Below are 12,350 nucleotides of genomic sequence, written 5' to 3'. Positions count from 1 at the left end.
TTGCAAAAAACACCCAAACAACAACAATAATTAACAGGGTGACTCAAGTAATTATAGGTAACCATGGGCTGGTAGCTCACCATTACTCCTAGGCAAAACATTAACTGAATCCCATTCAGTATGGGATTCAGCAAAAGAAATCGAGCATAATAAATGCTCCTATAATACAAGGTGTTTTTATGGAAAGCAGACCTAGTTAAAAAATCCCAACTATTTTCAGTCTTTGATAAAACTATGAGCTTTCTTTGGTAAAGATATTTGTTTAGAAACAACTTGACTTTGCACTGCATAGCCTTCCAGCTAAAAAGTTAGCACCGCATAATATCTATAATGAACATATTGAATGGATTAGGAACATGACAGCTAACAGATGTCAAAAACCAGTTGTTAGGAGAAATAATTGCAAAGTAGAAGTGTTTCTAGTTTAGATCTGCAAGGTTTAGTGTTATATCCATTGCTATTTAATGGCTTTAGCAGTCATCTGGAAGCAAACACAAAATCACTCTTGAAAAAAATGTGCAAACAACTAACAGACTATTAGAGGTGGTCATTCAGGCCAGTCATTTCAGTTTCTGCAGTCAGAGCTGGGAGAATTTAATACCACTAAGTTGTAAGTTTTATCTCTAGGAATAAGGAGTATAAGCCATGCTGCAGAAAGGAAGAATGAGTCCTGGAAAGCTGTGACCTAAAGGAACTGAGTCTTGATAATCAACAAATTCAAATATGAGCTTCTAACTTGATGTTGCAGCTAAATGATATCCTTCTTGGATCTAGAAACAGGAATGTGATTTTACCTTCTAGAAACATGACAGGAGAGACCAACATCAGAAATGTCTTGTCCAGATATATATTTCACGTTTTAAAAGGGATGTTGGAAAGTGGGATGGAAACAAAAACTTAAAAAAAAATGAAGGACTAGCAAAGATGTCTTCAAGACATCAATCTCATTAGTCTATCGAAATGAAGATGTGAGAGGTGTCTTGATTTTAATGTAGTACCTTTTAAGTACCTTCATGGAGGATAAAAGACTACACATTAAAGAGATTCTCCATTGATTTAGTAGAAAAAGGTATACTATAAGCCATGACATTATTTAGACTGGAAGGAGCTCTGGGGGTTATCTTGTCCAAGCCCCTTGTCCAGAGTAGAGCCAGCTATGAAGTTAGATCAGGTTTTCCAGGGACGTGTCCTGTCAAGTCTTGAAGATCTCCAGGGATGAAGATTCCACAGCCCCTCTGGGCACTTTTTCCAGCACTTCGCCATCCTCACCATGAACACTTTCTTGCCTAGTATGTAATCAGAATTTCCCTTCCTGCCCACTGCCTCCCATTCTTTCTCTGTGCACCTCCAATTGGAGCCTGGCTGTGTCACTGGCTAATAACCACCCATCAGGTCATGGGCAGCAGCTGAGTATGACTTTGCTTTGCCTAGCCTTTAGGCAGAAGTTCCACTGAATTCATCAAGTTTTTAACAGAGTACATGTTTAATCACTGGAATAAACTAGCAAGCTAAGTGGCATACTTTCCTTGTCTCAACACCTACTCATCTGTAGATCCTTTCCTTGAGGACATGCCCAATGTAAGAATTATGCTTTGGAAGACAAGCTATTTGACCTCTCTAAGAGTAACTGAATGAAATGTGGTGGGTTATAATATATAAGAGATTAGGTTTAACAGTTCTTCCTAGCTTAAGTTTTATGCATTTGTAGGGATTTGCTGGGTGAAGTTGAACATATATGAAATAAACAAAAATAAAAAACATGTATTACGGCACTTATGAAGTTATGATAACATGAAATAAAATACCTGAATAGTTTGATTCCTTGGTATGGCTCTCCTCATCTAATGAAATCAACCTTAATTTGAAAGAATAAGAAAAAGATTGAGAAAATAATTCTAAGGCTATAGAATAATAATACATTTGCCTCTTTCAAGAGACATGAATCTTTCAAGAGATATGAATTATATCAACAACAAATAAACAGTAATTCAGATGGACTCTTGCATTTGCTGTATGTGCTGCTCTGTTGTTAACTTTTATTGTTTCATTGGCAGAAGTCTGTTGAAAACAAAAATTAAATTGAAGACCAACTATCAAAACCTACCACCCTTCCATTTTTAATCTAACTAAATCTCTGTAATGAAAAGTACAGGGTATTCTGCTTTTCCAGATTTGGTCTTTCATAACTATCATGAAGGAGGTACAACTGTTCCAAAAAAACCCCACCAACCAACCAACCAACCCACTTTGCACTTCTTTTTTTAACAGTAACTAATTAAAAATCAAGTCAGGTGAGTTTTGTCCCATGTCAGCAGATTTCTAAAAAAACAAATCAGCAGTGTTGATGAAAAAGCTCTTGACAGAAAAAAAGCTGTGGTTCACATGCAATTCTTACACAAAGGTAATCTCTTCAGTGAAGAATATATACTTTCTAACTGCTATTATTTTGTGTAAAGCCACTCAACCAGTAGGGAATGAAGCAGCCATAAGGCTGATGTGGTGGTGAAGAGGACTTGTGTAGGCACATTCCTCCTCTCCTCTAGTGATAGGACAGGAGGAACTCCCCTGCTCCTGAGGATAGGCTTGTGGGGAGCAGAGGAAAATTAGATTCAGGCCAAATTCTAGTATAATGAATGTTTACTGTGAATGGAAAGTTCATGAGGATTTTAGAAGCTTTGTTTTGTGTAATTCTCCTAGAATCTTAGATGTTTGTTTACTGTTTGTTTTAGACAGCAAAATTGTGACATATTTTCCCCCTCAGTTTTATGACAGACAAGGAAAAAGATAATCCATAAATAAAAACAAGTACAACCATGACATGGCACCTGATGCATTTGCTGGTAGGTGCCAATGCACACATCTTGCATAAATCATGCATTCATTCTAGAATTTTATATTCAACATTGAGGAAAACAATTGTTTATGAAATTCTTTACTGTTGTCACATCAGAAGCAGCAGATTCAAGGAACTGCTGTGGAAACAACCACCTGCCAAATGGTACTTGGCCGAGTCCTTTCTAATCTGAATAGCACCAAACCTGACCAATTTATAAACTGATTTTGGTCCATGGTTCTGAAGCTAAACAAGTAAAAGGACTGGAAAACTGAACTCTTTAAAAACCCGTTATTATAAATAGCCAAGCAAAATCCACTAATTATCAGTTAAGCTGTTCTCTGCTTTTTGACAACTGATCCTTTGCTGGGTGCTTCATTTAACCAGGGATAGTCAAAACAACAGGTGGCAGCAGGATTATATCAACGTTGCATCTCCTCGCAACTGAATCCTGATGGTCCGGTAGGGGAGGGATCGCATCTCGTTCTCCTCTTCTCCTCTCCCCATAGCAGCCCATTCATAAGTCTCTCTCACCTCAGAGCTACAGGTAACTCAAACCTTGATAGCATCAGCTCACTTAGATGTACTTTTTACTAAGTACCTACTGCTTCATTGGATTACTAACCGATGCTGTATACATTACAAAAACTAATCGCTGCTCAAAGCAATCAGGAATCCATATCCTATTCCCAGGTGAAAGGAGATGCTGCTGAAGGGAGAAATACAATGCTCATATATCTTCTCCCATGTGTAGCTGTTTACCATTTCTTTTACTAAAGAAAAAATGAAGCAAAAGCTGAAAAATAAAGAGAAGGCTAGGAAAGATGAAAAACATATAAAGGTTTAACGGGTCTTCTTAAAGTTCTTAATTTCACCATAAAGTTTATTAGTTTTCATGTACACAATACAGCATTTCAGGAATTCTTGTATTAAGCTTACTGTTAGCTAGTGCGATCAGACTAGCTGTGTCTATATTTCCATTTATAACTGTTTGGTGACTTTAGCAACCAGAAAGCAGATTATAGACAAAAATACTTATTCTTTTAATATATAGGCCATGTGACTTACTGACTCTGCTGATCTTGTACTGATTTGGTGCTCTCAATCTGCAGGTCCTCCTTTTCTGCTTTTTCTGTTAGTTTATTCACAGGATCTTGTAAGCTCTAGATCATAACCATAATATAAATGGAGAGAAGAAAACAAAAAGCTGAGGCTAAAACAAATAAGCCACCTTTTGCATGAAACATAATGAACACAAAAATGTAGTGGCTTTGCATCTGGAGTTTTAACACAACGGTAGTATATTTCATGACAATAGTAAAACAAAGAAAAAAAATGTGGCTGCTAAGTCCATTCTCATCTATTGAATAAAAGTTAGAGTCCCCAGCCCATCTGGTACAAGAAAAGCATTCCCAGGCACGTTGCAGGTCTTGTTTGCACTGCCCTGTTATCCAGGACAGATGAGTCACCAGAAGGGGCATTCCAGTTTCTGCTTGGCTCAGTACTTGTCTCTATGAGGAAATGTATACTTCAGTGTTTTAGAAACCAAACTAATGGACCTGTTGTATACTGCAGTTGCATCTCTCAGTAAGTTAATTCTTCTAATACCACAGATTAATTTGTCATGAGCATCTAGAGCACTGCAGACATCATGCGTCAAAAGATGAGGGATCACAAAAGCAGCAATAATAAATAGAGGCATTAAAGAAATTTACCTTACTCTGTGGTTGCCACTTTTTTTGGAAACTGTAACAGTGCTAACAAGAACCACTTGTAAGTATACTTCTTGGATTCTGAATAATGGACACTAATCACCTCAGCTAGATCACCTATGAATTAATGTTACCCTTTAACTGCATTTGTACTAGGTATTAATTAGATTGTGCTTCTTGTACTATTAAAATTGATGGGAATTATTCCATTGACTCCAAGAGGCCCTGGATTAGAGTTCAGAAACATAAGAATATGCACTATACTTGCACAAAAGTGCAGTGCAGAGAAAGACAGCAGAGCTTTGCATTACAGGCACTTGAACTGTCTTGGACACCTTCATAGTAGGGCACACAGGTTACCGTAATCAGGAGGTGATGGTGCAATAGTTGTGGTGCTCTGTCTGCCACTAAGTATAGCAGCACAAAGCCTGCCCCAAGAAGAACGTAATGGTTTTGAACAACAAACAGAACTACTTTAAGTACTGCCTAATTATACAAGTTAAGGAAAATTATCAGAAGTAAAATCTTCTGCATCTTCACCAAGAAAAATACAAAGAAATCAGCATCCTTCTTTAAGGAACTACATTTTATGATGCTTCCTTCATGAGTGTTTCAGGAAATCCATATTTAAAGGACTGTGATCAAACCACGGAAACAGCATATAGAAATGAAGTTCACAAGTACCTTGGGAAGGAAACAGCATGATAATAATGGCAGTTAATATTTCCTGCATTAGAAAAATAAATGTAGCTCTGAAATATAGCTTCAGTTTCAATGGAGATTATGAAAAAAATTGTTAAAAATCACCAGCTGTATTTTAATGCAATAATTCAATTTAGCAATTTAGACAATATTCCCTCCAATTCTGATAAATAATGAAATTATTTTCCTCTCTCCTGCCTCTCTCTACTCCACATCCCAAAATACACTACGAACTGAGATATCTTTTTAAAAAGATTTAAAAAAAAAATCTACAGAATGGGTATGAAATAAAACTGAATGTTAAAAAGCCGTTGTAAACTATTTTCTAAACAAGAACCCATGGTAACGGGATCACTATTGTCAGCATGTGTAGAAATGAAACTCTGATATTCTGTTAATTGTTTCAGGTTACATCAGAAGAAGGGAAGAAGTCCCATCATCTAGAAAGTGTAGGGATTAAACAAGGCTATAAAGATACAGACTGAGTTCAGACAAAAACAAGCACACTTCAGTTGGGTGTACGAAGCGTCCCTGACTTTGTTGGCTCAGAGGAGACATGTGTAACTTCACAGCACTTGTCTGGGTGCTCGTGTGAACTCACGTGGACTTTGTTGTGGGCTGCACCACTATGTGACTGAAGGTAGGATCCTCTCGTGTTCAGAAAGCTTTCTTCCTAGCTTCATTATTTCTCTTTTACTATAAAAATCAGGGTAAGACTGTACACACTAGTAGAGCAAGTTCACAGTCATTCACTCTGCCTATCTTGTCTGTTTCTACAACCAGAAGTCACCCGGTGATATTTTGTTTGCTCCCAGTACTCAGACTAAATATCCAAGCCAACAAGGGGTTCCTCCACTGCAGAGTTAACTCTGGTTCCAGCTTAGGCACCGTTCCTAGACTGACTGCTACTCACTTACAAAATTCCTTCACCTACTTCTGGGCTGCTTTCAAGTCAAGCCAAGGTCATCTGGACTGCACACAAACCTGTCCTCTGCAGTTAAATCACCAGAGTGTTGACAACGTGCTCAGCTCGCCCACAGTTCCCCCCAAGTGCCTTGGACAACTAATGCGCTTCCTCTCGACTGAGAAAGAATTAAAGCAACACAGCTAAGGGCAACTCCAGCAGCCAGGGATACATCCCAGGATGTCAGGACACATATGGAGAAGTGCAGCACCACTGAGGAGACAAAAACTTGGATATGTTTCATTTGGGGGGACAGCTGAGAGGGAAGAGGAAAAGCAGGTAGTCTCAGAATTTCCTCATGGAGATTCATCAAAAAAACCCCCAACAACCAACCCAAAAAAACCACCACAAAACCCCCTAGAGATATAAAATTACATGCAATCTTGCCTATGAGTAAAGTCATGGTGCAAGAAACAGAAACAAGGAAGGATGCCATACTACAACAGAGGTCAGCAGGAGGCAACAGTGGTGTTGCACTCGTTTGGACAGAGCTCTTCAAACCATGTAAGAAGCACAGGCAGCAGCGTTCCACTTTGCACGGAAATAAATGGATGCACTGAGATTTACGCCTTTTAGCTCCCTTACCAGGGCTATTATTATATCTAGGCTCATACAAACTCTTCAGGAAGTTTGGTATTATAGCATTAAAACATAAAAAATGCAACTAAATATTCATTAAGTAACTAAGGCAAATAAACAGTGACAGAAATTAGAAAGAGGTATCATTCATGAAAAATAGGCCCTGAAATGAATTTGAATTAATTTGATATGTGGTAACTTCAAGATAATGAAACCTTAAAGGCTTTACTACAACAGCAGCCCATCATCTTTAATATTACAGCAATGGATACTTTTACATCATGATACATAGAGAAGTTAACACATTAATAATCATCTTTCATCAAGCATAAAACTTGCAGTTAGGAAATACAGCTGCAATAGCACAATTATACTACTCGCAGCATATACCCTGAAGCAAAGAAAACAAATGGGCTGCTTTTCATTAAGTGAATTTGGCAGACATCTCTAAAGACAATGTTTTCTTTCCAGAAACAATCCCGAGAGGCATTTAAGAGTCTCTTTCCTGAGGTAAACCTGGTATATGAAAATATTCATACTACAAAATACAAATAGCAAATTTCCAGTACCTAGCACCTTCTAATTTTTCAGTAAGACAATCTACGTCTAAGTTACATATTAACAGTTTCTTTAAATTCTTGTTTTAAAGTAAAACGCTAATCCTACGTACTTGTATACTTAGTTTAATTGAGAAAGATCACTTCTATGAGCAAAATTAAGCTGCTAGTATCAGAACTGGAATCATAAAAGACAAAATGAGTTGCAAGCACCAAATTCAAATTTTTCTTTTAGAAAAGATCCCTTTTAGGATATAAGACAGGGAAAAATATTCAAAAAGGGGTAACTCCTGATTAAACATAGAAATGGGCACATTGAAATATTTTATGTACGTTTTAAGCAATTATATATTCTGATTGTATATTTTTAATGCATAAAGTCAACAGCAGACACGGCATCTTCATTGGGTACATTTTTAGACCAAAAGTTTCTCCATCAAAAAGTACACTTACCCTAGATCAGCTACAGCCATTTATTATACTTCATAAAAAAACCCCAAACCATATAATCTCAATGTAGAATTAGCTTGCAGCTCCTTCTTAATATATAGTTACTCTGGCATGAACATATGATGTGACTGGTAGGGATTCGTTCCCTAACCATAAACTTCTATTGTTATTCCACACCCAGGTCCATCAGAGGAGACACAGGACTCACAGGAGTCCCTCACCCTTCAGAAATGACAAGTAGAGGTGAGGTGACTTACCCTAGGAAGGAACCTGAAGTAGCAGCAGGCACCTATTCTCTTAGGCAACAGAATCTCACCTGATGCAACCACCAGATTTTGATTTAATCTCCTTAGCAATTGTTTAATATAAACAAACAGAAACTACCAACTGGGGGAAAAGAGATCATGGAGGAGACTTAACTTTTGTATAGAAAAGAATCCCACACTCTAGAGACCGAAAGAAATAAAGAACTGACACTAAAAGGCAGTAACATGGTCTTATTCCCAAGCAGCTGTTTTCTGAAAGCATGGAGTTCCATGAAATTCTGTAATATAAAACTACCTCCTGATTAGCATCATTTCTCAGTATACACATCACTGCAAAAACAGGAAATCGCATCTTTTCAGCACAGGAGGCCAGCAATAAAAATGGTTAAGATTCTCATAACAAAGTTAGGCTGCATCCTAAACACACTACAATATTCACAACCATTTTTACAGTTACTTTTTGCTTCAAGGGAGTCCTTGTTACACGTGTGTGGACTCAATACACATTGTATTTCTTCATCATAGATTCCCAACCTAATTTCAAATTTAGATTATACTGAAAAGAGGAAGTTCGAAAGATAAGCATCCCCAAATCTCTCTCATCCTCCATCACAAGGGTACTTCACACTCCAAAACAGGTGCATTTTTTCTGTATGTTTTTCTGCAAGTTTCTCTCCAAGGTGTCCAAATGTTACTATACGTTTTGAAACACTGTATGTTTTGTTTAAATAATCACCTTTTTAGATATAAAAGAGAATGAAAAATAAATACCCAGCAATAATATAGGCTACCTACACAAATTAGACTGAAATTGGTCTGTATCCAAGCAAAGAGAAAAAATTCCTCAGAAACCTTCTAACATCAGGAAGTTATGAGGAGAACAGCCCACCAACACGGTACCAAGGCTCCTGAGCAGGCAATGGTGGGGAAATAAAGGGGACTTTCTTTTCTGGTTTGGAGTTTAATTGGTGAGTCTGTAGGCAATTACTAGCAATGTCAAGATAACTATGCCCAACTGTCTCCTGTTGAAACCTGGACATAACCTCTGGCTAAAACCCATCTTCCATGACATGGACTATGGAAGAAAGAAGCTTTGAGTTATGTTAACTTCATAGCAAATGAGGACTTCTGCAGGACAGGATTCCTCAGAGGCTGGGTAAGATGAAACAGTTTATGAGCCTCCTTTTATTTTTGTCCTCTGGTCAGGAGAGATTGAGCTTGGAGAGAGTGAGCTTGAAATTTGTTTGTTTGTTTGGTCTGTTGTGATGTTTCAAGCTGCAGGAGTAACAGTCTCCACAAGCTCTTTATGCACTTCCAAGTTCAGAAACTGAACCCACATTCTAGAAAACAACTTTAAATATAGCATAGTCATGTACAGACAAGTTTGGTAGTCTGGGGTGAATTAAACCTTATACCTTCAGGTGCTTCTTCTCCAGGAGCTCTGGGGCAGCCACAGGTTATATAGCACAGTGCAGCCCAACTTCCACCTCTACATGTCATATGCACAAGCATTTCATGGATTGAGGCTATGACTTGTAATTGTTTTCAAACTGGGTTGTCTCTCCAAGAAAACAGTGGCTTTGCCACAAGCTGTTCATTCCTCACTTTCCTCCCGCTGGTTACACTTCCGTCAGACCTCCTTCAGACAAATGTTATTTTTCTTCCATGCAAACAGCATCAGCCAATCACGTAGTTATTACATTGTAGAAAATAACTACAGGACAAAACATCTATGGGGCTAACTGGAAAGTTAATGAATTTTTTCACTGTTTCCCATTCCTCTACTGAACCTCAAATTGCAATGGGCAAAGCAACTTCCTATGCAGGGGAAAGTGTGACCAGGAAAACACACAGTGCCGAGTGCTTATTTTTAGATACCTGGTGAAACTCTGAAGTCAGACTTCAGTCAGATATTGCACATACTCCATATTCAAAGATTACAAAGGATCAGCAAATACCACTAGTGAAGCAAAACAGTATTTCCCACAGCAGTTAAGGGGTAGTAAGTCTGAGTACTTCAAAACAGCTGTGAGAACCCTGAGCATCCATGTACTCATATTCAGTCCAATAAGGTCTTCTTAAAGAAAGTGAGCTTTTAAGAACGGATGCAAAGGCAAAGTAGTATTAACTCACTTGTGGGATTTTGGAGGGCAACATAAATCCCTAACTTTCCTAGATTTTATGATTCTTTAGGAACAATCAAACAGAATCCCAGTTAGCACTTAAACACATACTTAAGTGCAGCCCTGAATAATGTCTTTCTTCGAAATAGGTCGCTTAGTCACTGCACTCTACATGCAGTGTTTGATCCTACTAGCCAGAAGTGCGTTTAACAGAAAACCTGTATTTAAATGAAAAGACAGGACAGGGACAAAATTGTCAGGCAATATATGGACAAAATATGAATGTGTGCTTTCTACATCCTTGTATGGTCTTTTATTTGTTATCACTGGGCAAACAAACATATCTATATATTCCTCACCTTTAACATAGTGAATTCATATGGCTGATAACCTTTGAAACTTTCATGGATGGCTGCCATCGTGTGCGAAGTTTTCTCCCAAAAATGAAGAAGTGTTGTCTGTAAGGTAGGATAAAATTTCAATGAAATGTTAGCTTTAACACCAATCTGCTTTCAGTGCAAATTTCACATCTCCCCTCCAATACTAGTTATATATTCTTACAATTGAATATTGCCATGGTAACCTCTTTAAAAAAAAATATATTAACAGGAAATTTTTCTTTTGGAGGTCAACATTTTCTTTGGATACCTGATATGTTGTTAACACATGAGAAAGGAGGTTGCATCTGCTCGCTCCCAGAAGATCCACTTTTTGACAGACATCAGTCTTGAGTTTGTCAAAGTTGAGTTTTGCATGTCGCACTTGAGCTTGAACCTTCAAACAAAGGGAGAATTGTTTATGTAGTGATTTTTTTTTCTCTGTTTTTCTACCCTAGCTCCATGAAAGAGCAAACTAATACAACTTTTAGGGAAATCAGACAACTGAACAGACTCAAGTAAAATTTATATAGAACTTTATTACAGCATCAGTCCCACTGAAATTAAGATATGGCAGGCTAATATATGCTAAAATATGGCTCTTACTATCTTCTATGTTACTATTTTTCTAATATATTCAGTGAAGAAATTTTATTTTCTAACCTCTGTTTCTAAGACGAATATTAGTATTAAATACATACTGAGAAGATAATAACTGGAAAACATTTTGGTATCTCGTTACAGAAATACCAAATTCAAAGCCTGATCAACAAATTTGAAACTAAAAGTTTACTACATAATATACAGGTGCACAGGCAAAGACATCTCCATGTACCTAGAGAAGGAGACAAATTATACTGACAAACTTTAGTCAATCCGCAACTCTTGTTGACAATATAGCACTTCAATAACTTTGAACTGCTATAAAAATTTCACTCATTAAAGTTTTCCTTCTAAACCAGAGCGCTTTTCCTGTTTATTGCTATAAGAAAAATATCAAGGCCCCCTTTCTTAGGAGCAAACAATTTCAGTTCCAAAGGGTTTTAGTTTTTCAAATTATTCTTCTACCACCTGTTAAGTATATACAAGACACTGTCTGTTACACAAGCCGCACGTGTTTGACAACAATACTGGTATTCTCATGATCAGGTATCAGGGTAGAAAGTTGATGTAGGCGTTGTGTACTCAGGATGCCCCACTTTTATGACAGCTTTGTACACTACTGTAATACTATATTAACAAAAAAAATTTGTTTGTAACAGAATTTGTATACAAAATTTAGTTTTCTTCCAAGGAAATGGGAAACAAACCACAAAACATTATTATTTTCCTATAACTATATTATTTATACAATAAACTGTTTACCCAAAAAAACCTTCACAGTGAGAGATAACCCACTGAATGCAAATTAAATACATTTCCTTTCCTTTACTTCCTAACTCAGAGAGTAAACTGAATTTGTTCAGAATACGCAGACTCAGTCAAACAAGACCTGACAAACTTGTATGCTCCTGATCTTCAGAAGTGAATCCAGAACCTTGCAGCAAACGCCTGTGCTCCTTGTGCGGTAAGGACAGATACATCCCTCATAACGCAATCCGAAATGTTAGGGTCACCATATTTCTAATCTTATTTTCCCAAACTCACTTAGAGTATAGGAGACCTCCAACCAGGCAGAAAAACAGCAAAAGTTCTGCATCACAAATTCATCAGATGACCTATTCACACAAATTGTGTGACTCTCGGGTTCCTGGATGTGTGGTAACTTTTTTTCACTGATCAGATTG

The 12,350-nt window shown here is 37.4% G+C and overlaps 1 protein-coding gene across 5 annotated transcripts in view; it reads right to left on the bottom strand.

Annotated features, from left to right (window-relative positions):
- The window catches only part of ICA1 (islet cell autoantigen 1), a 74,225-nt gene that overhangs the window by 14,220 nt on the left and 47,655 nt on the right, over window positions 1-12,350 (bottom strand). For all 5 annotated transcript variants that reach the window (XM_076331435.1, XM_076331436.1, XM_076331432.1 and 2 more), the window contains 4 exons: window positions 10,835-10,960; window positions 10,546-10,644; window positions 3,902-3,996; window positions 1,806-1,855 (listed from right to left, as the gene is read on the bottom strand). In XM_076331435.1, the coding sequence (XP_076187550.1) occupies window positions 1,806-1,855; window positions 3,902-3,996; window positions 10,546-10,644; window positions 10,835-10,960 (370 nt within the window). The remainder of the gene's footprint in view (window positions 1-1,805; window positions 1,856-3,901; window positions 3,997-10,545; window positions 10,645-10,834; window positions 10,961-12,350) is intronic.

Source organism: Aptenodytes patagonicus, chromosome 2 (genome assembly GCF_965638725.1).
Source record: "Aptenodytes patagonicus chromosome 2, bAptPat1.pri.cur, whole genome shotgun sequence".
Classification (NCBI taxonomy): domain Eukaryota; kingdom Metazoa; phylum Chordata; class Aves; order Sphenisciformes; family Spheniscidae; genus Aptenodytes; species Aptenodytes patagonicus.
Note: the sequence above shows the minus strand (reverse complement) of the source record. Positions and strands in the feature narration are given on the sequence as shown.